This window comes from Blennius ocellaris (genome assembly GCF_963422515.1).
Source record: "Blennius ocellaris genome assembly, chromosome: 11".
Lineage (NCBI taxonomy): Eukaryota > Metazoa > Chordata > Actinopteri > Blenniiformes > Blenniidae > Blennius > Blennius ocellaris.
In genome coordinates this window covers 29280568-29305567 of record NC_137660.1, presented here as the reverse complement: position 1 = coordinate 29305567, position 25000 = coordinate 29280568, and the positions used below count along the sequence as shown (strand labels likewise).

Sequence of the window (25000 nt, the reverse complement as noted above, 5' to 3'; positions counted from 1 at the left end):
CGATTGTGTGAATATGTAAATGCTCCCATATGAATGTTTTTAAGAAATATTTTTGCTAGCTGCAGCGTTTTAAGTTCCGTTTGTCTCTTTGAAAAAACAAGACAAAAAAAAAAAACCGAGCGGTAATCGTTGACCTCGTTACTCCTGCGTACCGGCCCTTTAAGGACGGAGCCGTGGTGGTGATGATGATGATGAAGGGGCTCTTTGCGTGACTTTAATGTGGCTCCTGGGCCACCGTAGTTCACACAGCGTCCAGCAGGGGGCAGCGGGCTCAGATTCAAAATATAAAAGATCGCAGCTTTGATTCCTCCACAGAAACATCAGGAGGAATCCGAGCTTTTCCAATATTTACTGGTTATTTTCCACATTAATATTTATTTCTGTGAATAAAAACTTTAGTTTTTCTTGAAAAACAAAAAAAAAAACAAAACCCCAAAAGTACTTTTCTTCCCTTTTCTGTCACATTTGAGAAATTATATTTAGTTAGACTCTCTTATGTAAAACTTTTAAAATGTAAAATTATAACTTTTTTTTTTTTTTTTTTGCACGTGACAGTTTCCTGATAATCGCAGCCACACGACCACAAAACTCATTTATTGAACTTTCAATGACAAAAAAAAAGGAATTTAATCATAATTTCCGAATGTTTTGCAAAAATATTTTTAAAAAGAAAATCAAACATTTAGTTTCCCCATCCTGGACGACGAGGCCATTTTATAAAGATAAACAAAAACAAAAGGAAAATAATATGTAAGAGAGGCAAAACTTATTTCTTAAAACTTCTTTAAAACTTTTATATACAAATGAAATATTGTGCCATTCCCTAAATATTAATGAAATTACTCCCCTAATTTTAGTTTTTAATATTTAGATATATATTAGTAAAAATTATTCCTCCAATTATTTACTATTTGAAGAAAATCAGAAACTAATGTTTTGAGGTTAATGTGACGTCACGTCAGTTTTTATTAAACATTCTTCACGTAACATTTCCAAATGTAAATTAATGAGACCTGATATAATCATCACATTGACGGACCGTCGCAGTACCATTTTGCACCAACAGGAGGTGTGTTGAGTCGGTTGGAAGCTTGAATCTTTCCCACCTTGACTCGTGAATTAGACGTAATTCCCCTCTCGTACTGAAGGCGGCAGTGTTGAGTTTGTTTGTTTTTTAAATTCTTACAGCATGACGATCGTTTGCTGCTCCTTCAGTTGAAACGGGAAGTTTTAAAGTAGTTTTCGGCTCGTTTTGCCAGACGAGTCGCGGACCGAAGCGTGTCGTCGCGTCGCGGCGGGAAAACGTCGGAACGATTCCGCAGAGCGCCGCCGCGCCGTCCGATATTTATTTTTTGTTTTGTATTAAAAAAAAAAAAATGGTGAAGAGTTTATTTTCATTAAAAGTGCAGAAGGAATGATGCTGCGTTTATTTTCATCCACTTGCACCGGAGCGTCAGCGGCAACCAATAGGAGCGAAGGAAAAAAAAACGCCAACCGGGAATCGACGTGAAACATTATCGCGTGAAAAAAAAAACATCAGAAATTGATTTGGCCACAGAAAACATAGAGAGGAAACACGTAGAGACGCAACATGAAGATTAAAACTGAATTAACAAATAAAACCAAAATCAGAAATCGAGTGTTGAAAGTGGGGAAAAACAACCACAAATTGAGACGCAAATAAAAAAAATAACGTTAGGAGGTGAAAATGTCAAAAAACAACGGAAAAGGAAGTGAGGAGAATAAGAAGAGAAAGAAAAACGATCTGAGAGACAGAAATGACCACGAGAAACAAAATGATTAGAAATGATAAATCACAATCGACAAACTTCAAAGACGATTCAATAAAGGGATGAAAGCAACAATCAAAGAAACAAATCGTCACAGACGAAACACGTGAACAACGATGAGGAGAAAAAGATCGCAGAGGAAAAGGAAGAGAAATCAGCTGAGGAGAACCTGAAATCATCTGAAGACTTCAGAGTCCGGAGGACGACTGACCTGAAGAACCACCGCTTGTCTCAACGAGGTGGGTCAGAGGTCACGGTGACACGAACACACACACACACACACACACACAATGAGCTCTAAACGTCAACACTGGGAGATTTTTACAGTGAATGTCAAAATAAAACAAAGTTGGATTGTTGTTATGGTGACTCTCAAAATAAAACTACCCAGTGGGATTATTAGTTACTTTCAAAATAAAACTACCAAGATGGATTCTTATTACGGTGGCTGTCAAAATAAAACTACCCAGTGGGATTTTTACTACTTTCAAAATAAAACTACCAAGATGGATTGTTTTTACGGTGACTTTCAAAATAAAACTACCAAGACGGATTGTTATTATGGTGACTGTCAAAATAAAACTACCAAGACGGATTGTTATTATGGTGACTGTCAAAATAAAACTACCCAGTGGGATTGATAGTTACTTTCAAAATAAAACTACCAAGACGGATTGTTATTACGGTGGCTGTCAAAATAAAACTACCCAGTGGGATTGTTATTACTTTCAAAATAAAACTACCAAGATGAATTATTAATTACAGTCAAAATAAAACTACCCAAGATGGATTGTTATATGACTTTCAAAATAAAACTACCAAGATGGATTGTTATTATGGTGACTGTCAAAATAAAACTACCAAGATGGATTGTTGTTATGGTGACTGTCAAAATAAAACTACCCAATGGGATTGTTATTACTTTCAAAATAAAACTACCAAGATGGATTGTTATTAATTACAGTCAAAATAAAACTACCCAAGATGGATTGTTATTATATGACTTTCAAAATAAAACTACCAAGACGGATTGTTATTATGGTGACTGTCAAAATAAAACTACCAAGACGGATTGTTATTATGGTGACTGTCAAAATAAAACTACCCAGTGGGATTATTAGTTACTTTCAAAATAAAGCTACCAAGACGGATTGTTATTACGGTGGCTGTCAAAATAAAAGTACCCAGTGGGATTATTATTACTTTCAAAATAAAACTACCAAGATGGATTGTTATTCCGGTGGCTGTCAAAATAAAACTACCCAGTGGGATTGTTATTACTTTCAAAATAAAACTACCAAGATGGATTGTTATTAGTTACAGTCAAAATAAAACTACCAAGATGGATTGTTATTATGGTGACTGTCAAAATAAAACTACCCAGTGGGATTATTATTAGTTACTTTCAAAATAAAACTACCAAGATGGATTGTTATTATGGTGACCGTCAAAATAAAACTACCCGGTGGGATTATTATTAGCTACAGTCAAAATAAAACTACCCAAGATGGATTGTTATTACGGTGACTGTCAAAATAAAACCACCAAGTTGAATTGTTCCTTTTTTTTTTTTTATTTGATCTATTTATTTAAAATAAAATCTCTGTTTTTATTGTAAAATCAATGAAACTCCAGCATGTTGAACTCCTCGTCGACGCTGCGCGCAAGTGGCTCACGCTAACGCCTAGCGTTCACACGCGGTTTGTGGATGGACTCTGAAGTACTTGTATCGGTACTCTATATGGGCAAGTAACTGAAGGTTACTTCTTTCAGTGTTTGATAATTTTCCTGATAAAACACTTGATTTTTAACAAGAAGTCCTCATGATGTGTGTGTGAACAGATTGAGTCCCCACAACGGTGATAAACAAACACACACACACACACTGTTTATTAGCTTTAACAGGCAGATCAGCTGATGATGTCATGCTCTGCTCTGATTGGCTGCCGCCCCCCGCCCCGCCCCCCCCACCCCCCACCCTCATTCACCCCGTCACTGCTCAGCACATCCCTCCCCCCCTCCCCCTTCTCCTCTTCCTCTCCCTCTCCGCTCCTCCTGCCAGGAAAACGCGGCGAGGATGATGCTGATGCTGCCGTCGCTCCCGACGACGACGAGGACGAGGATGATGTGACGCCGGGGCCGGCCAATGGGAGCGCGGGCAGGGAGTGGAGGGGGCGTGGCCGGGGCGCCAGCCGATCGATGCTGAAGGAGCCCGAGGAGGAGGCAGAGAGAGGAGGGTGGGGGAGGCCTTGTCCGAGCGGAGGAGCGCCGACTCCGGCTGACTAGAGGAGGAGAAGACGAGGAGAAGGAGGAGGAGGTGGTGGAGGAGAGAGGAGAGGAGGAGGAGGAGGAGGAGGAGGAGGAGGAGGGAGGAAGCTGCCGCCTGTCAGAGGGGGATCATCCTGCGCTGTCATGGACAAATATCGACCAAAGAGGCCGACCACCCTGGCCTTGTTCCCTCAGCTGCCGCAGGCCGGCACCCAGGTAGGAGCAGCAGGAGGTGCAGGAGGAGGTGCAGGAGGGGGAGGAGGAGGAGGAGGAGGAAGAGGAGACACGGCTGTGGGGCCTCGTCATGGGTGGATCCTGAGTGAAGCTGCAGCAGCAGGAATAACTGGGTTACTGTGTTTGTTTCCTGGGAGGGTCCTCAGAGGGACCTGTTGTGTGTGTGTGAGTGCGTGCGTGTGTGTGTGTGTGTGTGTGCGTGCGCGTGTGTGTGTGTGTGCGTGCGCGTGTGTGTGTGTGATGCTCGACATCTCGTGTTTGTATGACATGTAACATGTATATCATGAGTCATATGTTGTGTGTGTGTGTGTGTCTGTAGCTACTATGTATTTCAATGTAATGTAGTATTTCATGTGTACAGTTGTGTATTTGTGTGGGATTGTGTATATTTGTGTATACTGTGTATCCATGTATTACTCTGTGTACTGTATGTGTGTGTACCTGTATATGTGTGTGTGTTACGTCGTGTCCATACGTGTGTCTGTTATTAATGTTGTGGAGATGTGTGTGTGTGTGTGTGTGTGTGTGTGTCTCAGGTTTCGACCTCCATCAGGTCGATTTGGGGAAGTGAGTCGTTCACTGACATTATGACCTTCTGAGGTCTGTTGTTGTTTACTTGTTGTTGTTGTTTTGAGCACATCAGCAGTGAAGTAGTTAAAGTAGTTAAAGTACCAGACTGGAGGTTCCATGTTTACTTCTACTGACTCACTGCATGTTACTGCTGTTGTCAAATTCACTGGATGTCCCTGAACGCCTCCTGACAGACATGCTGCAGGTCACTGACACCAAAACTTGTTGCTTTGTAGTTTTATGTAGCGTCTCGTAGCTTTGTAGCGTCTCGTAGCTCTGTAGCTTCCTGTAGCTCTGTAGTGTCGTGTAGCTCTGTAGCGTCCTGTAGCTCTGTAGCATCCTGTAGCTCTGTAGCGTCTCATAGCTCTGTAGCTTCCTGTAGCTCTGTAGCGTCCTGTAGCTCTGTAGCTTCCTGTAGCTCTGTAGTGTCGTGTAGCTCTGTAGCGTCCTGTAGCTCTGTAGCATCCTGTAGCTCTGTAGCGTCTCATAGCTCTGTAGCGTCCTGTAGCTCTGTAGCGTCCTGTAGCATCCTGTAGCTCTGTAGCGTCTCATAGCTCTGTAGCTTCCTGTAGCTCTGTAGCTTCCTGTAGCTCTGTAGTGTCGTGTAGCTTCCTGTAGCTCTGTAGCGTCCTGTAGCTCTGTAGCTTCCTGTAGCTCTGTAGTGTCGTGTAGCTTCCTGTAGCTCTGTAGCGTCTCGTAGCTCTGTAGCGTCTCGTACCTCTGTAGCTCTGTAGCGTCTCGTAGCTTTGTAGCGTCTTGTAGCTTCCTGTAGCTCTGTAGCGTCTCGTAGTTTCCTGTAGCTCTGTAGCGTCTCGTAGCTTCCTGTAGCTCTGTAGCTTCCTGTAGCTCTGTAGCGTTTCGTAGCTTCCTGTTGTTCTGTAGCTTCCTGTAACTCTGTAGCGTCTCGTAGCTTCCTGTAGCTCTGTAGATTCCTGTAGCTCTGTAGCGTCTCGTAGCTCTGTAGCTCTGTAGCTTCCTGTAGCTCTGTAGAGTCGTAGCTTCCTGTAGCTCTGTAGAGTCGTAGCTTCCTGTAGCTCTGTAGCATCTCGTAGCTTCCTGTAGCTCTGTAGCGTCTCGTAGCTTCCTGTAGCTCTGTAGCTTTCTGTAGCTTCCTGTAGCTTCCTGTAGCTTCCTGTAGCTCTGTAGCTTCCTGTAGCTCTGTAGCTTCCTGTAGCCTCCTGTAGCTCTGTAGCCTCCTGTAGCTTCCTGTAGCGTCCGGCCGCCTCCCGGCTGAGGCTCATTGATTTGTTTTGACGGAGGCAGTAAAGTGAAATCAGGACAGATTCAGTGGAGGAGAGATTCTCCATCAGTGTCTGAAGACGGCAGCAGTGGAACATCTGCTTCTGTCAGATCACACACACACACACACACACACACACACACACACACACACACACACACACACACACACACACACACACACACAGAGGGTAACCATGGTAACAGCGGGCTGTGCGATGGAGGAAGCTGATGCATGATGGGATGGATGTCGGTGTGAGTCAGCAGTCAGCGTGACGTCGAGATCAGAAGGAAGGAAAAGTACTCTTGTAGTTTTCAGGAGTATTTAGTGACTGATGAAGTACTCGCTGACGTTGGTTTACAAAGTACTCGCTGACAGACGTTCAATGGAAATCAGATAATCTGACAGAAAAACGTACCGAATTTCTGTGTTTGTGTTTGTGAATTAAAGTTGATGATGAGCGGATTATTTAATCCGTTGGAATATTTCACTGTTGTGGAAACGTCTGTGTCTCGTCTGTCCAGGACTCCATCAACAACAACTCTCTAGGCAAGAAGGACAGCTGGAAGGACTCACACTCCTCCTCCCCGCACATCACAGGTACACACACCACAGGTACACACATCACAAGTACACACACACCACAGGAAAACCCGCCACTGGTACACACACCACAGGTACACATATCACAAGTACACACACATCACAGGTACACACACCACAGGTATACACACCACAGGTACACACACCACAGGTATACACACCACAGGTACACACACCACAGGTATACACACCACAGGTATACACACCACAGGTAAACCCGCCACTGGTACACACACCACAGGTACACATATCACAAGTACACACACATCACAGGTACACACACCACAGGTATACACACCACAGGTACACACACCACAGGTATACACACCACAGGTATACACACCACAGGTACACACACCACAGGTACACACACCACAGGTGCACGCACACCACAGGTACACACACCACAGGTACACACACCACAGGTACACACACCACAGGTACACGCACACCACAGGTATACACATCACAAGTACACGCACACCACAGGTACACACACCACAGGTACACGCACACCACAGGTATACACATCACAAGTACACACACACCACAGGTACACACAAACACCACAGGTACACACACACATCACAGATACACACACAACAGGTACACACACATCACAGGTACACACACACCACAGGTACACACACATCACAGATACACACACCACAGGTATACACACCACAGGTACACGCACACAACAGGTACACATACACCACAGGTGGAATGACATCAGGGAGCCAGTCCCCCCAGTACAGTCCCCCAGTCCAACGCCAGTCCCCCCAGTCCAGTCCCCCCCCCACCCCACCAGCCCCTCAACATGTGAGACCTGCAGGGAACTGAACTCTGGAACTGAGATTAACTGCTTATTGCTGAACCGCAGCTACTTTAATAATCCTGTTCACTGTACATCTGGTTGCCCAACACGTAATCTCACGCCTTTGTGTGTGTGTGTGTGTGTGTGTGTGTGTGTGTGTGTGTGTGTGTGTGTCTTAAGGCGATCGAACGCCCCCTGATGTCAAACCAAAAGCGGAGGACAAAGTCCGGCTCGGCTCACAGCGCCGTCCGGCACCAAAACATCCGACGGCCAACGGCTCCAGCAGCAGAGCCGGCGCTCAGGCCGCCGCCGCACGGAGTCGAGATCGCGCGGCGCCCTCGGCCTCTCAGCCGTCTGGAACGCCGAGGAGCCAGCGGAGAGCGGCGGCGGGAGGAGGTGGGGGGAAGGCGGGAGGACGAGGAGCCGCGGCCATGAAGGAGAGGAGTCTGGCGGGGAAAGACTCCGCCCCCGAGCGGCGAGGGCGACTCTGCGACGACGCCAAGGCCCGGGAGCGAAACGGCCCCCAGAGGACCAGGGAGGCCGGCGGGCCCAGGGGCCGGGCGGCGGAGGGGCGGGGCAAAGCCGCCCCCAAACCGGGAGGCAGGGCGGCGGGCGGCAAGGCCGGCGCCGCGCCGGCCAACCCGGAGGTCTACCTGCCCGCCATGGTCGTCCCCCGCACACCTGTGGTACCCAAGAACCAGGACAAGACCCAGGACCAGAACAAGGCCCAGGACCAGGACCAGGACAAGACCCAGGACCAGGGTGAGGACCGCCGGCCCACACTGGATATCAGTGTTTACCGTTTTCTGTAGCATCTCGTAGCTTCATGTAGCTCTGTAGCTCTGTAGCTTCCTGTAGCTCTGTAGCGTCTCGTAGCTTCATGTAGCTCTGTAGCTTCCTGTAGCTCTGTAGCGTCCTGTAGCGTCCTGTAGCTCTGTAGCGTCTCGTAGCTCTGTAGCTTCCTGTAGCTCTGTAGCTTCCTGTAGCTCTGTAGCGTCTCGTAGCTCTGTAGCTTCCTGTAGCTCTGTAGCGTCCTGTAGCTCTGTAGCGTCTCGTAGCTCTGTAGCTTCCTGTAGCTCTGTAGCTTCCTGTAGCTCTGTAGCGTCCTGTAGCTTCCTGTAGCTCTGTAGCGTCTCGTAGCTCTGTAGCTTCCTGTAGCTCTGTAGCTTCCTGTAGCTCTGTAGCGTCTCGTAGCTCTGTAGCGTCCTGTAGCTCTGTAGCGTCCTGTAGCTCTGTAGCGTCCTGTAGCTCTGTAGCTTCCTGCAGCTCTGTAGCTTCCTGTAGCTCTGTAGCTTCCTGTAGCACTGTAGCGTCCTGTAGCTCTGTAGCTCTGTAGCTCTGTAGCATCTCGTAGCTTCCTGTAGCCCTGTAGCGTCCTGTAGCTCTGTAGCTTCCTGTAGCTCTCTAGTGTCCTGTAGCTCTGTAGCTCTGTAGCTTTCTGTAGCTCTGTAGCTTTCTGTAGCTCTGTAGCTTCCTGTAGCTCTGTAGCTTCCTGTAGCTCTGTAGCGGGAGAGGACCGCTGGCCCACAGTGGATTTCAGTGTTTACCGTTTCCAGAAGTGTTCATAGACGTTGGTTTCCGGAAGTGTCTGCGGACGATTCTTCACAGGTGTGTGCACAGGCAACGGTTTTCTGACGTGTTCACCGACGATGATGAAGACGAAGATCGTCTCTCGGTCCCTGCGGTGGAGCTCCACTGGCGAATCCCGGACCGTTTTAGGGCCTGAAGTCCCGTCTGGATTCCGAGTCTTCCGTAGTTTCGTATCTTGACGACCGGCTGTGTTTCTGTTGTCGCCGTCAGGTCAGAACCACGACAGGACGCAGGACAACCCCTCCGCTCTGTCGCGCTCCAGCAGCGAGGGCGGCTCCAACAGGATGTCGCTCGGCTCGGACACCGAGGGGCCGGCGCCGCCGGGGCCCCCGCCGGCGCCGGCACCGCCACCGCCGGGGCCCCTCCACCCGTCGCTCGCCCACCGGACCAACCCCGACATCAGCGAGGAAGACGGCGAGGGCGAGCCCACGCCCTGCCTCAACGCCCACAACGGTCCCGGCGACCGCTTCCACGGGGAAACCCTGTCCGAGGGGGACCAGGCCAAACCGGAGGGGGGCACGGAGGGGGGCGGGGCTAACGCCGCCGGGGACCGCGATCCTTCTCGGACGGTACCAAAGAGTGAGTCTGCGGCGGGGTTGAGTTACGACTCTGTCAAATACACTCTGGTCGTGGACGAACACGCCCAGCTGGAGCTGGTGGACCTGAAGGACTGTCTCCATGGTTACCATGAGCACAACGAGGACAGCGACACCGAGACCGTGTACCAGTCCGCCAACGAGGAGGAAGACCCCGAGTACCAGGAGGAGAGGAAGAGGAGCGAGGCGGCGCAGAGGCAAGGTGTGGCCGGTTTATTCTGCTGCTCTTCATAAAGAAAAGCCCAAAACTTTGTTTGTTGGTTATAGACTTTCATGTCATCTGCATATAAATAAACATAAAAAAGGTATATTTCAGTTTGTAGAAATCAGAGTTTGTTGACAATTGTTTTTAAGAACAAACAGGAACTGTAATTAAAAACTGTCCGAGGAACGACCGTGACAGATTTAAACCCAAATCTAAAGAGGACCCAGTACCAAGCCTTGAGGGACACCAGAGCCTCCAGGGACTGACTTTGTTTTTCACCCCTAGTTTGGCGTTTTCTTTTCGTTTCTGCTCCCAGAGAAAAGGAAAGAGGAAGAGGAGCGAAGGAAGAGGAGGGAGGAGGAGGTGAAGAGAAGGAAGGAGGTGGTGTCCACCAGGGTCTGCATGCGGTCCAAGGCGGCGTCGGCGACCACGTCTGAGGACGACGAGTCAAATGGAGGAAGAGGCGGAGCTCCGAGGACCAGGAAGTTTCTCAACCTGTTTGCCAACGACAGCAGTCCGTACAGCGCCACCGGTAGGGTCACACCCTGTCGCGCCACCGGTAGGGTCACACCCCGTCACTACCACCCAATGGTAGAGTCCAGTTTTCACTGTGTGGGGAGAAAAGCATTTAGTAGTCCAGAGGACATCCACCACATGTTCTAGGTGGTTGGTTGGTTGGTTGGTTGGTTGGCTGGTTGGTTGGTTGGTTGATTGGTTGGTTGGTTGGCTGGTTGGTTGGTTGGTTGGTTGGTTGGTTGGTTGGTTGGCTGGTTGGCTGGTTGGCTGGTTGGTTGGTTGGTTGGTTGGTTGGTTGGTTGGTTGGCTGGTTGGTTGGTTGGTTGGTTGGCTGGCTGGTTGTCTGGTTGGCTGGTTGTCTGGTTGGTTGGTTGGTTGTCTGGTTGTCTGGTTGTCTGGTTGGTTGGCTGGTTGGTTGGCTGGTTGGCTGGTTGTCTGGTTGTCTGGTTGGTTGGTTGGTTGGCTGGTTGGTTGGTTGGTTGGTTGGCTGGTTGGTTGGTTGGTTGGTTGGCTGGTTGGCTGGTTGGTTGGTTGGTTGGCTGGTTGGTTGGTTGGTTGGCTGGTTGGCTGGTTGTCTGGTTGGTTGGTTGGTTGTCTGGTTGTCTGGTTGGTTGGTTGGCTGGTTGTCTGGTTGGTTGGTTGGCTGGTTGTCTGGTTGTCTGGTTGGTTGGTTGGTTGTCTGGTTGGTTGGTTGGCTGGTTGGTTGGTTGTCTGGTTGTCTGGTTGGTTGGTTGGCTGGTTGGCTGGTTGGCTGGTTGGTTGTCTGGTTGTCTGGTTGGTTGGTTGGCTGGTTGTCCGGTTGGTTGGTTGGTTGTCTGGTTGTCTGGTTGGTTGGTTGGCTGGTTGTCTGGTTGGTTGGTTGGCTGGTTGTCCGGTTGGTTGGTTGGTTGTCTGGTTGTCTGGTTGGTTGGTTGGCTGGTTGTCTGGTTGTCTGGTTGGCTGGTTGTCTGGTTGGTTGGTTGGCTGGTTGTCTGGTTGGCTGGTTGGCTGGTTGGTTGGCTGGCTGGTTGGCTGGTTGGTTGGTTGATTGGTTGGTTGTCAGTCTCTGACATGAATAGAACCCTAGACAGAACCCTGTGGTTGTGACTGTGCGTCGGTGTAACCGCGGTGTGTGGTTCAGGCGCCGGCTCGTTCGGGATGTTCTCCTGCGTCCTGGACGGAGTGGAGCGGCCGCAGAGCCACCGGGCCGCCTACAGGTGAGCTGCACCACTCAAAGCTAGCATGCTAACCGGGACGCGGACACACGCCAGACTGACCCGCCGCCGGTTTTCAGGTTCGTCCCCCGTCACGCGGACGAGCTGCACCTGGAGACGGACGACCCGGTGCTGATGCTGAACCAGTCCGAGGACCTGTGGTGTCACGGGTACAACATGAGGACCGGGGCCACCGGCATCTTCCCGGCCTACTACGCCGTCAGGGTCCCGAAAGAGACGTCCCAGGGTGTGCTAGCGCCGCGCGGCCCGCAGACCCTCCACTCGCCCCTCGCGGTCCAGAGGGTGGGCTGGACCGACCAGTTCCTGGTGCGGTTCCTGGGTTCCGTTCAGGTTCCCATCCACATGGGGAACGACGTTCTGTGTGCGGCCATGCAGAAGGTAACGCGGCCGCGTTTAAATCTGCGTCCGCGTGCGGCGCGGTGCGTTCACTGACCGGCCGGCGATTCTGGATCCCGTCCCCAGGTGGCGTACAACCGGCGCTCGGCCGGCCAGCCGCCGTCGTCCTGCGTCCTGGAGGTCGGCGTGAAGGGAGTGAAGCTCAGCGTCCAGGACCAGTGCCAGTCCGCCCACAGGGTAAGGACGACACGTCCGTCTCGCACACCGGGGCCCGACGGACGACTGCGAGACGTGACGAAACAACAACGGGGAATCGCAAAACGATCGCAGGGAGACGAACACAGACGGAGGAAGAGACGCTGACGACTGCATGACGACTCAGATACTGAAAAGAGGCTCGAAGTAGAAACAAGGAGACGCAAAGAGACACGGGAGGACGAGCAGACTGAAGACCACCAGACTGAAGACGAGCAGACTGAAGACGAGCAGACTGAAGACGAGCAGACTGAAGACGACCAGACTGAAGACGACCAGACTGAAGACGAGCAGACTGAAGACGAGCAGACTGAAGACGACCAGACTGGAGACGAGCAGACTGGAGACGACCAGACTGAAGACGAGCAGACTGAAGACGACCAGACTGGAGACGAGCAGACTGAAGACGAGCAGACTGGAGACGACCAGACTGGAGACGACCAGACTGAAGACGACCAGACTGAAGACGAGCAGACTGGAGACGAGCAGACTGGAGACGAGCAGACTGAAGACGAGCAGACTGAAGACGAGCAGACTGGAGACGAGCAGACTGGAGACGAGCAGACTGAAGACCACCAGACTGAAGACGACCAGACTGGAGACGACCAGACTGAAGACGAGCAGACTGGAGACGAGCAGACTGGAGACGAGCAGACTGGAGACGACCAGACTGAAGACGACCAGACTGAAGACGAGCAGACTGGAGACGAGCAGACTGGAGACGACCAGACTGAAGACGACCAGACTGAAGACGAGCAGACTGGAGACGACCAGACTGAAGACGACCAGACTGAAGACCACCAGACTGAAGACGACCAGACTGGAGACGACCAGACTGAAGACGACCAGACTGAAGACGAGCAGACTGGAGACGACCAGACTGAAGACGACCAGACTGAAGACGAGCAGACTGAAGACCACCAGACTGGAGACGACCAGACTGGAGACGAGCAGACTGAAGACCACCAGACTGGAGACGACCAGACTGGAGACGAGCAGACTGAAGACGACCAGACTGAAGACAAGGAGACACGAACTATCATGAGAAGACAAAAACAACTACAAAGAGACTCAAAATTACCATAAATCTGAGTTCAATCCCTCTTTCTCTCTCTCTCTCTCTCTCTGTCTCTCTCTCTATCTCTCTGCCCCCTCTCTCTCTCTGCCCCTCTCTCTCTCTCTCTCGCTGTCTCTCTCTCTCTCTCTGCCCCTCTCTCTCTCTCTCGCTGTCTCTCTCTATCTATCGCTCTCTCTCTCTCTCTCTGTCTATCTCTCTCTCTGCCCCCTCTCTCTCTCTCTCTCTCTCTCTCTCTGTCTCTCTCTCTCTCTGTCTCTCTCTCTCGCTGTCTCTCTCTCTCTATCTCTCTCTTTCTCTCTCTCTCTGTCTCTCTCTCTCTGTCTCTCTCTCTCTGTCTCTCTCTCTCTGTCTCTCTCTCTCTGTCTCTCTCTCTCTTTCTCTCTCTCTCTGTCTCTCTCTCTCTCTCTCTCTCCCCCTCCATCAGGGCGATCAGTGTTACCATTTCTTCCAGTTGAAGAACATCTCGTTCTGCGGCTGCCACCCGAGACACAGCAGGTCAGTCCAACGCCGAAGAGAGTAACTGAAGTAGTCAGTCAGACGTTCCAGGTTCTAAGGTGGGGACGTTCCTGGTTGTAAGGTGGGGGCATTCCAGGTTCCTGGTTGTAAGGTGAGGTCGTTCCAGGTTCCTGGTTCTAAGGTGAGGACGTTCCAGGTTCCTGGTTCTAAGGTGAGGTCGTTCCAGGTTCCTGGTTGTAAGGTGAGGTCGTTCCAGGTTCCTGGTTCTAAGGTGAGGACGTTCCAGGTTCCTGATAGTGAACCAGGTGTGTGTCTGCAGGTATTTTGGTTTCATCACCAAACACCCGGACCTTCAGCGCTTCGCCTGCCACGTTCTGGTGTCGGAGACGAGCCTCCTCCCTCTGGCCAAGTCCGTCGGGTGAGAGCTGCTCTGTTTACGCGGGTTGTTTGTGTCGCTGAGCTCGTTCTGCTGCTGCAGGCCGGTTCCACCACGTAGAACGTAGAACCCAGAGTTTGATAATGTGACTCTTTGCTCTCATTCCTGCAGGAGAGCCTTCCAGCAGTATTACAAGGAGCACATCGGCTACTCCTGTCCGACTGAGGACATCTTCATCGAGTGACCGCCCCCCCCCGCCCCCCCACACACCCCGCCCCCCCCAGCCGCCGAACAGAAACTCCATGTGCATGTCAGCCTGGCGTCTGGCTGCAGGCCGGACCACCGATATCAGATATTAACCCCTCAGAGTGCTTGCATGCTGGGTTTCTTATGGCTTCATCCAGTGACACAGCGACTCCACCCCCAACCCCCCACTGCCACCCCCCCCAACCAACCCCCCCCCCCCCCAACACCATGACTCAGCACTCCATGTCATGAACCACCAGTCCAAATGATTTCAACTCCAGAGGGCGTGAGAATCAGAGCAGAAGTAGAACAGGAAATCATGACGTCACGACTCACTGGAGACCTAAAGGAAACCCAATGGAGAACCAATGGACACCCAATGGAGAACCAATGGAAACCCAATGGACACCCGATGGAGACCCAATGGACACCCAATGGACACCCAATGGAAACCCAATGGAGAACCAATGGACACCCAATGGAGAACCAATGGAAACCCAATGGAGAACCAATGGACACCCAATGGAGAACCAATGGACACCCAATGGAGAACCAATGGAAACCCAATGGAGAACCAATGGACACCCAATGGAGAACCAATGGAAACCCAATGGACACCCGATGGACACCCAATGGAAACCCAATGGAGACCCAATGGACACCCAATGGAAACCCAATGGAGACCCAATGGACACCCAATGGACACCCGATGGAGACCCAATGGACACTCAATGGACACCCAATGGAGAACCAATGGACACCCAATGGACACCCAATGGACACCCAATGGACACCCGATGGACACCCAATGGACACCCGATGGACACCCAATGGACACCCGATGGAGACCCAATGGACACTCAATGGACACCCAATGGAGAACCAATGGACACCCAATGGACACCCAATGGACACCCAATGGACACCCGATGGACACCCAATGGACACCCGATGGAGACCCAATGGAAACCAATGGACACCCAATGGACCCTAAATGGAAACAACTGACACAGACAGACTAAAGAAATCTACCAGACAGCCAAACATACTTTAAACGACCAAAGAGACACAAACAGAAAGTAAAAACAAATACAAAACTACTTCAAAGAGACAAAACTTCAAAGAGACAAAACTTCAACAGACGACATGAGTCAGATGAGAACCAAACCACGGAGTAACTACAACAGAATGACTTGTACTGTCGCCATCCAGAGACTCACAGGACGACCAACAGAGACAAACAACAACAAAACAACAACATTTAGCGTGATTCAACTCCAGAATATACAAAACAAACCAAACTTCCTGCAAAGACAATCAGCAGAGATACAAAAATGATAAGAGACACAGAATCACAACAAAATTGCACAAAACAAACACGACCAACAACCAAAACACAGAAAACAACACGAGATAGACACAAAACAAAAAACAGACACGACGACAAACAACAACCAAACAACATGAAGACAAACACGCCGCGACTCTGTTTGTGTGTGACGTCCCGGGAGAAACGAGACTTTAGCTTCTTTACGTCAACGAACGTGGCGAAACGATCAGGGTGAGGGGGCGTGGCCAGCGGCGAGGGGGCGTGGCTTATCTAGCACCAGTCCACCACCACCACCACCAGGTCGCGCTTTCTGACCAAGACGAGAGAAAAAAAAAAACCCCTGAAACGTGTGAGAAAGAAGAAGGAAAAGCCTGAAGAGAAGAAAAGAAAAAGTCATAAATGAAGAAAAGGAAGAATTAAATCGTTTCAACTGACAAATATGAGCGACTGAGACCCAAAAGTGTTTTCAAAGGAAGAAGAACCTGAGAGGACACCGAGTGACATCCTGGTACACTCTGCATCAGTGTGTGTGTGTGTGTGTGTGTGTGTGTGTGTGTGTGTGTGAGACCTCAGGACGTTACTGTGACGGTGCTTCATTCCTTCTTTTTGCTGCTTTCTTTTCTCTTCCAAACTACGAACCTTCACCCGAGAAGGTTTTGACTTCCTTTAATTCAGTGTGTGTGTGTGTGTGTGTGTGTGTGTGTGTGTGTGTCTCTCGATCCTCCTTCACTCAAGCTGCTGTGACACTTTCAGTTCCGTCATTTCCCCTCCAGCAGAACGCAGGTGTGTCTAGAGTTCCTCCCGGGCGTCTCGGCTCTCTATCGCCCCCACGAGGACAAACCCTGCAAGCGCAGTCTGAACCCTTCCATGGATGGGAAAAAAAAAAATGGTAGAATCGTCCCACAAACTGAAAGACGAGAACCAGTGGAGTTCCTCCTGGAGCCGTCCGGAGAACAAAGCGTCGTTTCACCCGTCAAAAAAACCCCCAAAACAAAACGAGTTTCAAACCAACTTTTCCGCCAAACGAGAGTCTGGAGTATCGGTTTGCTGCCCCCTGGTGGACAAAGCAAACGATCCAGACAGGCGGAACGACGCGAACGGAGGGAGGGGTGGGACGTGGTTTTGTGTTCTTCTTTTGTTTTCCTCGTCGTGGTTGGGTTGAACCAGTGCCTCGTTTGTTTCCGTTCTGTTTTCTCGTGTTGTGATGAGGACGACGAAGGTGACGGCGAGGACGACGAAGGTGACGGCGAGGACGACGTGGCGGCTGTCCTCCGTGTGTAAAACTGTTGACTTCAGTCTTTTGTCTCCAACCGCAGGAAGTGAAATGGGAAGAAAAAAAAAAAAAAAAAACCTCCGAATCGGGTGAGCCGGGGGGGGGGGCGGTTGCCATGGAAACGGCGTCCGGCGAGGACCCCCGTGAGAAGACACTAAATCAAAAACCCTCCCGCGTCATTAGAAAACTGGTATTTTGATTAAATCGATCACATTTTTAAAACCGAAACGAACCTAAAGTCAGATCATCGTGTTCATTTTCTGAACGTTTCGCTGTATTTTGCATCATTTTAACCGCAAGATGTTGAAATGAGAGGTTTTTTTTTAAACCAGTTCAGGCCCTTATGAGGGGATTTTTATTCGTAGAAACCTTTGCGTGGATGAAAACGTACGAGTTCTGCATAAATCGCTGACGTGAAATGAGCCGAAGTGAAACGGGGAAATTCAGGATTATTTCAAACTGCGACTCTGGAGAAATGAAAACGTTAAATCTTCGTAGCGTTCGGGGAATTCTAAACTTCCAAGTTTCCCCGTACACAGGAACGCCGTGATGGCGTCCAGTGACGTCACGGAGAAGGGGGGGAGGGGGCGGGGTTACAGGTGGGGGGGGGGAGGCGGGGGCTATGACGTCATCGTTTTCAGTGTAAAAGTGAGTAGCACTGTGTGAATCCGAGCCGGACGTCTCCGTCCGACGCCGCGCCGACCCGACGTCGCGGTCCTCGTCTGGATTTTTTTCCCCCCCCCCGTTTCCATGGCAACCGCCCCGGCGGGCCCGCCGCCGAGAGCTGCTCTGCCGGAAAGTGTCCTTTCTTTACGTCGGCTCTGCTCGCATGAAGACCCAGCTGTACAAACCCCCGTATAGAAGTATATCCTGTATAGAAAGTGTAGGTATGTATGTTTGTATAGGAGGTGTTACCGTGCCGCGGCACCGCATGACGTCAGTGTTGTCAAGACAACGTGAAGACCGGACGCCGACGCTGGGCGCTCTTCAAAATAAATCACGTTTACAAATCAGCCTTCGGATCGAGAGTCTGATTGGTTGGTTGGTTGGTTGATTGGTTGGTTGGTTGGTTGGTTGATTGCTTGATTGGTTGGTTGGTTGATTGGTTGGTTGATTGCTTGATTGGTTGGTTGGTTGTTTGGTTGGTCGATTGCTTGATTGGTTGGTTGATTGCTTGATTGGTTGGTTGGTTGGTTGATTGCTTGATTGGTTGGTTGGTTGACTGGTTGGTTGATTGGTTGGTTGGTTGGTTGGTTGGTTGGTTGGTTGATTGGTTGATTGGTTGGTTGGTTGGTTGGTTGGTTGACTGGTTGACTGGTTGGTTGGTTGGTTGGTTGGTTGATTGGTTGGTTGGTTGGTTGGTTGATTGGTTGGTTGGTTGGTTGGTTGGTTGGTTGACTGGTTGGTTGGTTGGTTGATTGGTTGGTTGGTTGGTTGGTTGGTTGGTTGGTTGGTTGGTTGGTTGGTTGGTTGGTTGGTTGATTGGTTGGTTGATTGGTTGTCTGGTTGGTTGGTTGGTTGGTTGGTTGGTTGGTTGTTTGGTTGGTCGATTGCTTGATTGGTTGGTCGATTGCTTGATTGGTTGGTCGATTGCTTGATTGATTGGTCGATTGCTTGATTGCTTGATTGTTTGGTTGGTTGATTGGTTGGTCGATTGCTTGATTGGTTGATTGATTGGTTGGACGTTAAAGACAGTTTTCATTTCATTTATTTCAGGTAGAGCGAGGGTTAAAACTAGAGCTACGCTCGGTAGAGCTCAGACCTTCACAGACTCATTTGTTTGTAGAACCAAGTTAGCCTCGCTAGCATGTTAGCCATTAGCTCATATCAATGCTAACTAGCCTGTCAGTATTTATATCAGAAACGTTTAGTCGCTAACATTTTAAATTCTAATGGATTAATCCTTGATGACAAATCATCTCTGAGGATGACATCGCATACATTTTTTTTACATCAACTGTTTTTCTGAATTATAGATAATTATCTCATTAATTCAGAAAAACAGAACCGATATTTAATTTTTTCAGAAATCCATTATCGCATAAATCAAGAAAAACAGCCAAAAAATTTTTTCTCATTAATTCAGAAGTTGAGTTATTTTTTCATGTGACTGCAGCACGCTTCTGTACGTTACAGCTATTATATTAAGACAACTTAAAAAGTATTTATTTATTTTTAACTGTTCATTGTCGACGTTACGACTCGATCGTAAACGACTCGATCGTAAACGACTCGATCGTAAACGACTCGATCGTAAACGACTCACCTCTGATCGTAACACTAAAATGTTTTAATCTTTCAGCAATATTTCGACGTGATGACGCAACGTTTATTTTCTATAAATGTGTCTCAACATTTCAACTTCACTCTTGCTATTTTTGATAATTTTTCAAAATGTGTAACCAGAGGCTACACACACACACACACAGTGATGATGATGATGATGAAGACCATCAGGCAGCTGAACATTCATGTGTTTATTTAGCTAGCATGCTAACCGGCGAGCAGCAATGGATTAAATCCTGCAGGTTAAACAGAAGTTGCGACTCGTTACTGCCACCCAGTGGACACGAGCGGCATGACGACACTTTCCCCCTCAGGCCCTTTGTCTCAATCACAAACTTAACGACAGGATTATCGACAGATTATTGACAGATTATCGACAGATTCCCATGCTACTAGTTCATTCAATATAGAAAATGAAGTTAATTCAAGGTAAACACACGTAACCATGTAAAAATGTACAAATAAATAAATAAATAAATCAGAAACTCATGAAGGTTCAACGTTTAGACTGAATGAATAATTAAAAAAAAGAACAGTTTTGTTGTTATATTGACGATATCACAGTTGCGAGCGCTGACGTTAGCATGCTAACCAGCTAATCTCAGCGCTCTGCTCTAAACATCCAATCCGTCTGGTCTGCAGCTCTTTGTAATCAGGTAATAAAGAATTAACTGTCTGACTCACTGCTGCCCCCTGGAGCAGGGGAGGAGGTACTGCGGCGGGAACATGGCAGGATGTGTGGGAGTGGCCGGCGGGGGAGGAGGGGAGGGGGGGGGTCAGTTTTTCGGAGGAGTCGGTCTCCTCGGTGGAGCCGTCGCTCTCCACCTCCACCCTCCTGCGGTGGTGGAGGTTCCTCCGGGGAGACGCCTTCCGCTGCACCTCCTTCAGCCCCACGGCGCTGCCGCTGCTGTTGCTGCCGGGGCTCACCGAGATCTGAGCGATCCTGCAGCACAACACAGTGTGTGTGTGTGTGTGTGTGTGTGTGTGTGTGTGTGTGTGTGTGTGTGTGTGTGTGTGTGTGTGTGTGTGTGTGTGTGTGTGTTCTTACAGTTTGTCCAGTTCCTGGTCCATCTCAGGATCAATGAGCAGCTCAGCTTTACTTGGTAACGCTCCTGTAGAGAGATGGAGGCTGTAGTGAGGGGAGGAGGAGAAGGAGGAGGAGAAGGAGGAGGAAGAGGAGGTGGAGGAGGAAGAAGAGGAGGTGGAGGAGGAAGAAGAGGAGGTGGAGGAGGAGAAGGAGGAGAAGGAGGAGGAAGAGGAGGAGGAGGAAGAAGAAGAAGAGGAAGAGGAGGAGGAGGGGGAGGAAGAGGAGGAGGAGGAAGAAGAGGGGGAGGAAGAAGAGGAGGAGGAGGAAGAAGAGGAAGAGGAAGAGGAGGAAGAGGAAGAGGAAGAGGAAGAGGAAGAGGAAGAGGAGGAGGAGGAAGAGGAAGAGGAGGAGGAGGAGGAGGGGGAGGAAGAGGAGGAGGAGGAAGAAGAGGGGGAGGAGGAAGAGGAGGAGGAGGAAGAAGAGGAAGAAGAAGAGGAGGAAGAGGAGGAAGAGGAAGAGGAGGAGGAGGAGGAGGAGGAGGAGGAGGAGGAGGAGGAGGAAGAAGAGGAGGAGGAGGAAGAGGAGGAGGAACTCACCAATGTGTAGACTGACGCTCTCGTCTTTCGCTAACCTCATCAGGAAACTGTAATAAGAAACTCTGTCGCTCTGCTGCAGGATCTCTGTGATGCTGGAGCTGGAGGGGTGGCTGCACACACACACACACACACACACACACACACACACACACACACACACACACACACACACACACACACTCAGGTGTGGGCGTGGCAGCAGGCGGTGTTGTGCTGACGGAGGTACCTGTGCTTCAGCCGCTCGCAGAGCGCCTCCACGCACTCGGCCAACATGGCCGCCTCCACGCCGTCCTCCTCCTCCTCCTCCTCCTCTTCCTCCTCCTCCTCCTCCTCCTCCTTGTCGTTCTCCCCGGCCGCCACCGGGGGGAGCTGCTCCACGGAGGCGGAGGTGGGGACGATGACGGTGTTGGGACTCTTCCCCGCCTGCAGGTCCTGGTAGACCAGCAGCACGCTGTCCAGGAACTCTGCGCGCCGCCACGCAGCCACAGACCCTCAGATTATTGCCGGATTATGCCGGATTATTATTCCAGCTGGATTATGACTCCCCACCTTGGTAGTAGAACTGCAGCTGGAAGGCGAACAGGAAGTCGGAGAACGACATGAGGCAGTCGACGGCGTCGTCCGTCAGAACGATCCTGCGTCAGATTAGCGTCAGATTAGCAGTAGCTGGTGGGGAGGTGGAGTCGTCCTGCGGGTGGAGCGAGATTAGCTCACCTGGCTGCCGCTTGCACCGCCTCCACCGGGAAGTCTGGACACAGCAGCTGCAGCAGGGAGCGGTACTCCAGCACCGACAGCAGCTCTGCAACACCAGATTATAGAGCATCTTCCTCCTCCAACATCAGATTATAGAGCATTTCCTCCTCTAGCATCAGATTATAGAGGATCTTCCTCCTCTAATCCAGATTATAGAGCATCTTCCTCCTCTAACACCAGATTATAGAGGATCTTCCTCCTCTAGCATCAGATTATAGAGCATCTTCATCCTCTAATCCAGATTATAGAGCATCTTCCTCCTCTAACATCAGATTATAGAGCATTTCCTCATCCAACATCAGATTATAGAGCATCTTCCTCCTCTAACACCAGATTATAGAGCATCTTCCTCCTCTAACATCAGATTATAGAGCATTTCCTCATCCAACATCAGATTATAGAGCATCTTCCTCCTCTAACATCAGATTATAGAGCATTTTCCTCATCCAACACCAGATTATAGAGCATCTTCCTCCTCTAACACCAGATTATAGAGCACCTTCCTCCCCTAACACCAGATTATAGAGCATCTTCCTCCCCTAACACCAGATTATAGAGCATCTTCCTCCTCTGACATCAGATTATAGAGCACCTTCCTCCCCTAACACCAGATTATAGAGCACCTTCCTCCCCTAACACCAGATTCTAGAGCATCTTCGTCTTGATAGTAATTGGGAACGTAAGGACATGTGTAGAATGGAGGTATGACGTCACACAGGTGAGCCCCCGGTGGCCCCGCCCACCTCCGCTCTTGCCGATCTGCCTGAAGCACCTCCAGAAGACCCTGATGAACGAGGCTCGGTTGTGGGGCGTGGCCTTCACGTAGCTGAACTCCCTGAACAGGACGTGGTTGCTGTTCTTCACGCTGCTGAAACTGGCGACACGCGACGTCCATTAACTACGTCATCACCTCCGCTCATCGCGAATGTAACACTTTCACGGCGATTATCGTGATCAGTCGCGACGTGTCGCGCGAGACTCACTATTCGGCGAAGTAGCGGATCACCCCGAACTGCGTGTACTCGTCTTTGTGCTCCAGCAGCTGCGTCACGGCGTCACTCAGGTAGAACAACACGTTGCTGTCCGCTGCAGGTAAACAAACAAACAGACAAACAAACAAACAGGATGAGGGCGGTGACGCTCTGCTCTGCTAGCTCGGCGGCTAACCGGGCGGCTAACCGGACTGACCGAGGTATTCCTCCGCCGGGTCGGCGCCGTTAAAGCGGCTCATTGTGCTTCTTCTGCCCGGTGAGAGGAGCGGGGGGAGCGGGAGGAGCTCATCCGCTGTCCCCGGGGGACGTGTGTTTAGAATCTGGACCGCAACATCTGGAAATCCTCTGGATTCACACGCTTAGCATGTCGGCTGCTGGCTCAATGGCGGACTCCATGGAAACGGACCGGATGTTTGGTGTTGCTCTGGGAGAAGTCCCCCGAGCAACACGAACCACGACTATTGGTTCCTACTACTATTATTATTATTATTATTATTATTATTATTATTATTATGACATATCAATACAATAATTCTATTATTATTAATGACAGAATAATTTAATTTGTTATACAACATGTTACAATATGTAGTTAAATGTTTTGTTTGAGTAGAAGTAATACAAAACATCCCATAATATAAAATAAAAATGTAAAATAAACACTTCATTTAATGAAAATATATTAATTACTAATTACTGTCCTTTAAATAATAATTACTATCCTGGCAATGAAACTCTATCTATCTATCTATCTAGCTCTCTCTCTCTCTCTCTCTCTCTCCGTCTCTCTCTCTCTCTCTATCTATCTCTCTCTCTCTCTCTTTCTGTCTCTCTCTCTCTGTCTCTCTCTCTCTCTCTATCTATCTCTCTCTCTCTCTCTCTCCATCTCTCTCTCTCTCTTTCTCTCTCTCTCTCTCTCTCTCTATCTATCTATCTGGTTATCCATCCATCATTTATCTATCTATCTATCTATCTATCTATCTATCTATCTATCTATCTATGTTTTGTGGGATGCTATAAGTGCATTGTGTTCTTTTCACTGAAGGCTTTTGTAAGATGTGTCTAAATATGAACTTTAGTTGCGATAAAAGCAAGTGTAAATTGTTCAAGAACGCAGTATTTATGAACAGAGACACTATAAACATGTTTAAATGCAAGCCAATCAGCGCTCAGAGGTGTGACATCACCGCAAGAAATGCAACCAATTATAGGAGATATAAGGCGGGACTAATGTCAGACCTGCCAATAACAAATCCAGCCAGGCGGAACAATAAATGTCCTCGACCAATCAGCAGTGAGACTGGAACCCGGAGGGCGGGGCTACGTTTGAATCCAGCCAATCCCAGGCTTGGTTTGTTGGGTTCGCAGCAGGCCCCGCCCCGTCCTCTGTCTCTCCGCCCTTGGAGTCAATTCCATGAGCAACGCGAGCAGGCCGGAAACCACCCGACAAAATAAGAGCGAAGGGCGTGAATGTCTTTCAGGGCGTTGTTATTGTTTCTCCCAGCTTCACCAGGGACTCTTCTGCAGTCCGACAGAAACACATCTTCATTTATTGTTCAGGCAACGTGATTTATCTCTACAAATAATGCTGTTTCGTTATTGTTTTAAATTGTCCTTCAAATCAATTGCAAATGAGAAAATAATTTTGAATGTCTGTATTGATACTTAATTTTTTTTAAACAAATAAAGAAAAACATTTAATAAAACTGAAATATGTGTGTCATTTTTTTTTATCTTTCTCTCTATTTATATATGCATAATATATATATATATATTATACATAATAATAAGAATAATAAGATAATATATACATATATGTATGTATGTATATATATTATTATTATTATTACTATTATTATTATTATTGTTATTATTATTATTATTATAGTGAGGGTGCGTGTAGTTGTATTTTATTTTGTACCGGAAGCTGCCCCCCGCTCCCAGCAGCTGATATAAAAGCCCCGGGCCGGACTCCGCTCCTCATCTCATTCACACCGCCGCCTACCTGGACTGGCAGCCGCCGTATTGTCTCTCCCGGAGGCGCAGACAGGTAACGGAGCCCGTGTGAAACCGTGTCCTGTGTCCGTCGCGGAGCTCCGGGGCTGCAGGCGGGCCCCCCTGCGGGAGCCCCGCGGGCCGCCCCGGTGCGTCTGCAGCCGCTCTGAACTGCGTTGTTCGGCCTGTCTGTTGGCGCGGAGGAGACGTTAGCCGTTAGCCGCTAGCCTTGGCAGCTCGGCTCTCACCGTCAACCGACGGTCGGTTGAAACGGGCACCGTGAGGCGCCGTGAGGCCGCGTCACGACCACCGACCGCCGCGCGTGTCAATCCGCTGACCGCTGCTTGTTTGTTTGTTT

The 25000-nt window shown here is 49.4% G+C and overlaps 4 protein-coding genes across 6 annotated transcripts in view; 3 read left to right on the top strand and 1 right to left on the bottom strand.

The window, feature by feature from the left end:
• cry2 (cryptochrome circadian regulator 2) overlaps positions 1-1411 on the top strand; it is a 17934-nt gene extending 16523 nt beyond the window's left edge. For both annotated transcript variants that reach the window (XM_080504937.1, XM_080504936.1), the window contains one exon: positions 1-1411. This exon is cut by the window's left edge and continues 1480 nt beyond it. The gene's annotated coding sequence lies outside the window, so the exon portion shown is untranslated.
• Positions 1412-4164: 2753 nt separating this feature from the next.
• On the top strand, positions 4165-17435 carry LOC308136317 (C-Jun-amino-terminal kinase-interacting protein 1-like). Of its 2 annotated transcripts, none has more exons than XM_080504605.1 (11): positions 4165-4274; positions 6627-6702; positions 7703-8284; positions 9323-9910; positions 10230-10445; positions 11550-11625; positions 11703-12021; positions 12106-12216; positions 13737-13807; positions 14088-14186; positions 14316-17435. In XM_080504605.1, exons 1-11 carry the CDS (start codon positions 4203-4205, stop codon positions 14386-14388), a joined length of 2283 nt encoding a protein of 760 aa, XP_080360731.1. In that variant the 5' UTR covers positions 4165-4202; the 3' UTR covers positions 14389-17435. The 2 variants fall into 2 exon arrangements, with proteins under 2 accessions (XP_080360731.1, XP_080360730.1); XM_080504604.1 differs by having other exon boundaries at positions 10230-10472.
• A 2042-nt stretch (positions 17436-19477) lies between these two features.
• cstpp1 (centriolar satellite-associated tubulin polyglutamylase complex regulator 1) lies at positions 19478-23030 on the bottom strand. The gene is made up of 9 exons (XM_080504295.1): positions 22844-23030; positions 22639-22741; positions 22399-22529; positions 21617-21701; positions 21452-21537; positions 21129-21366; positions 20903-21012; positions 20328-20391; positions 19478-20222 (listed from the first exon to the last, which is right to left on the bottom strand). The coding sequence occupies exons 1-9, from the start codon at positions 22884-22886 to the stop codon at positions 19859-19861; spliced, it is 1224 nt and encodes a 407-aa protein (XP_080360421.1). The 5' UTR covers positions 22887-23030; the 3' UTR covers positions 19478-19858.
• Positions 23031-24577: 1547 nt separating this feature from the next.
• The window catches only part of ckap5 (cytoskeleton associated protein 5), a gene marked incomplete at its 3' end in the record, with an annotated part of 32779 nt that continues 32356 nt past the window's right edge, over positions 24578-25000 (top strand). The window contains exon 1 of the mRNA XM_080505381.1: positions 24578-24697. The remainder of the gene's footprint in view (positions 24698-25000) is intronic.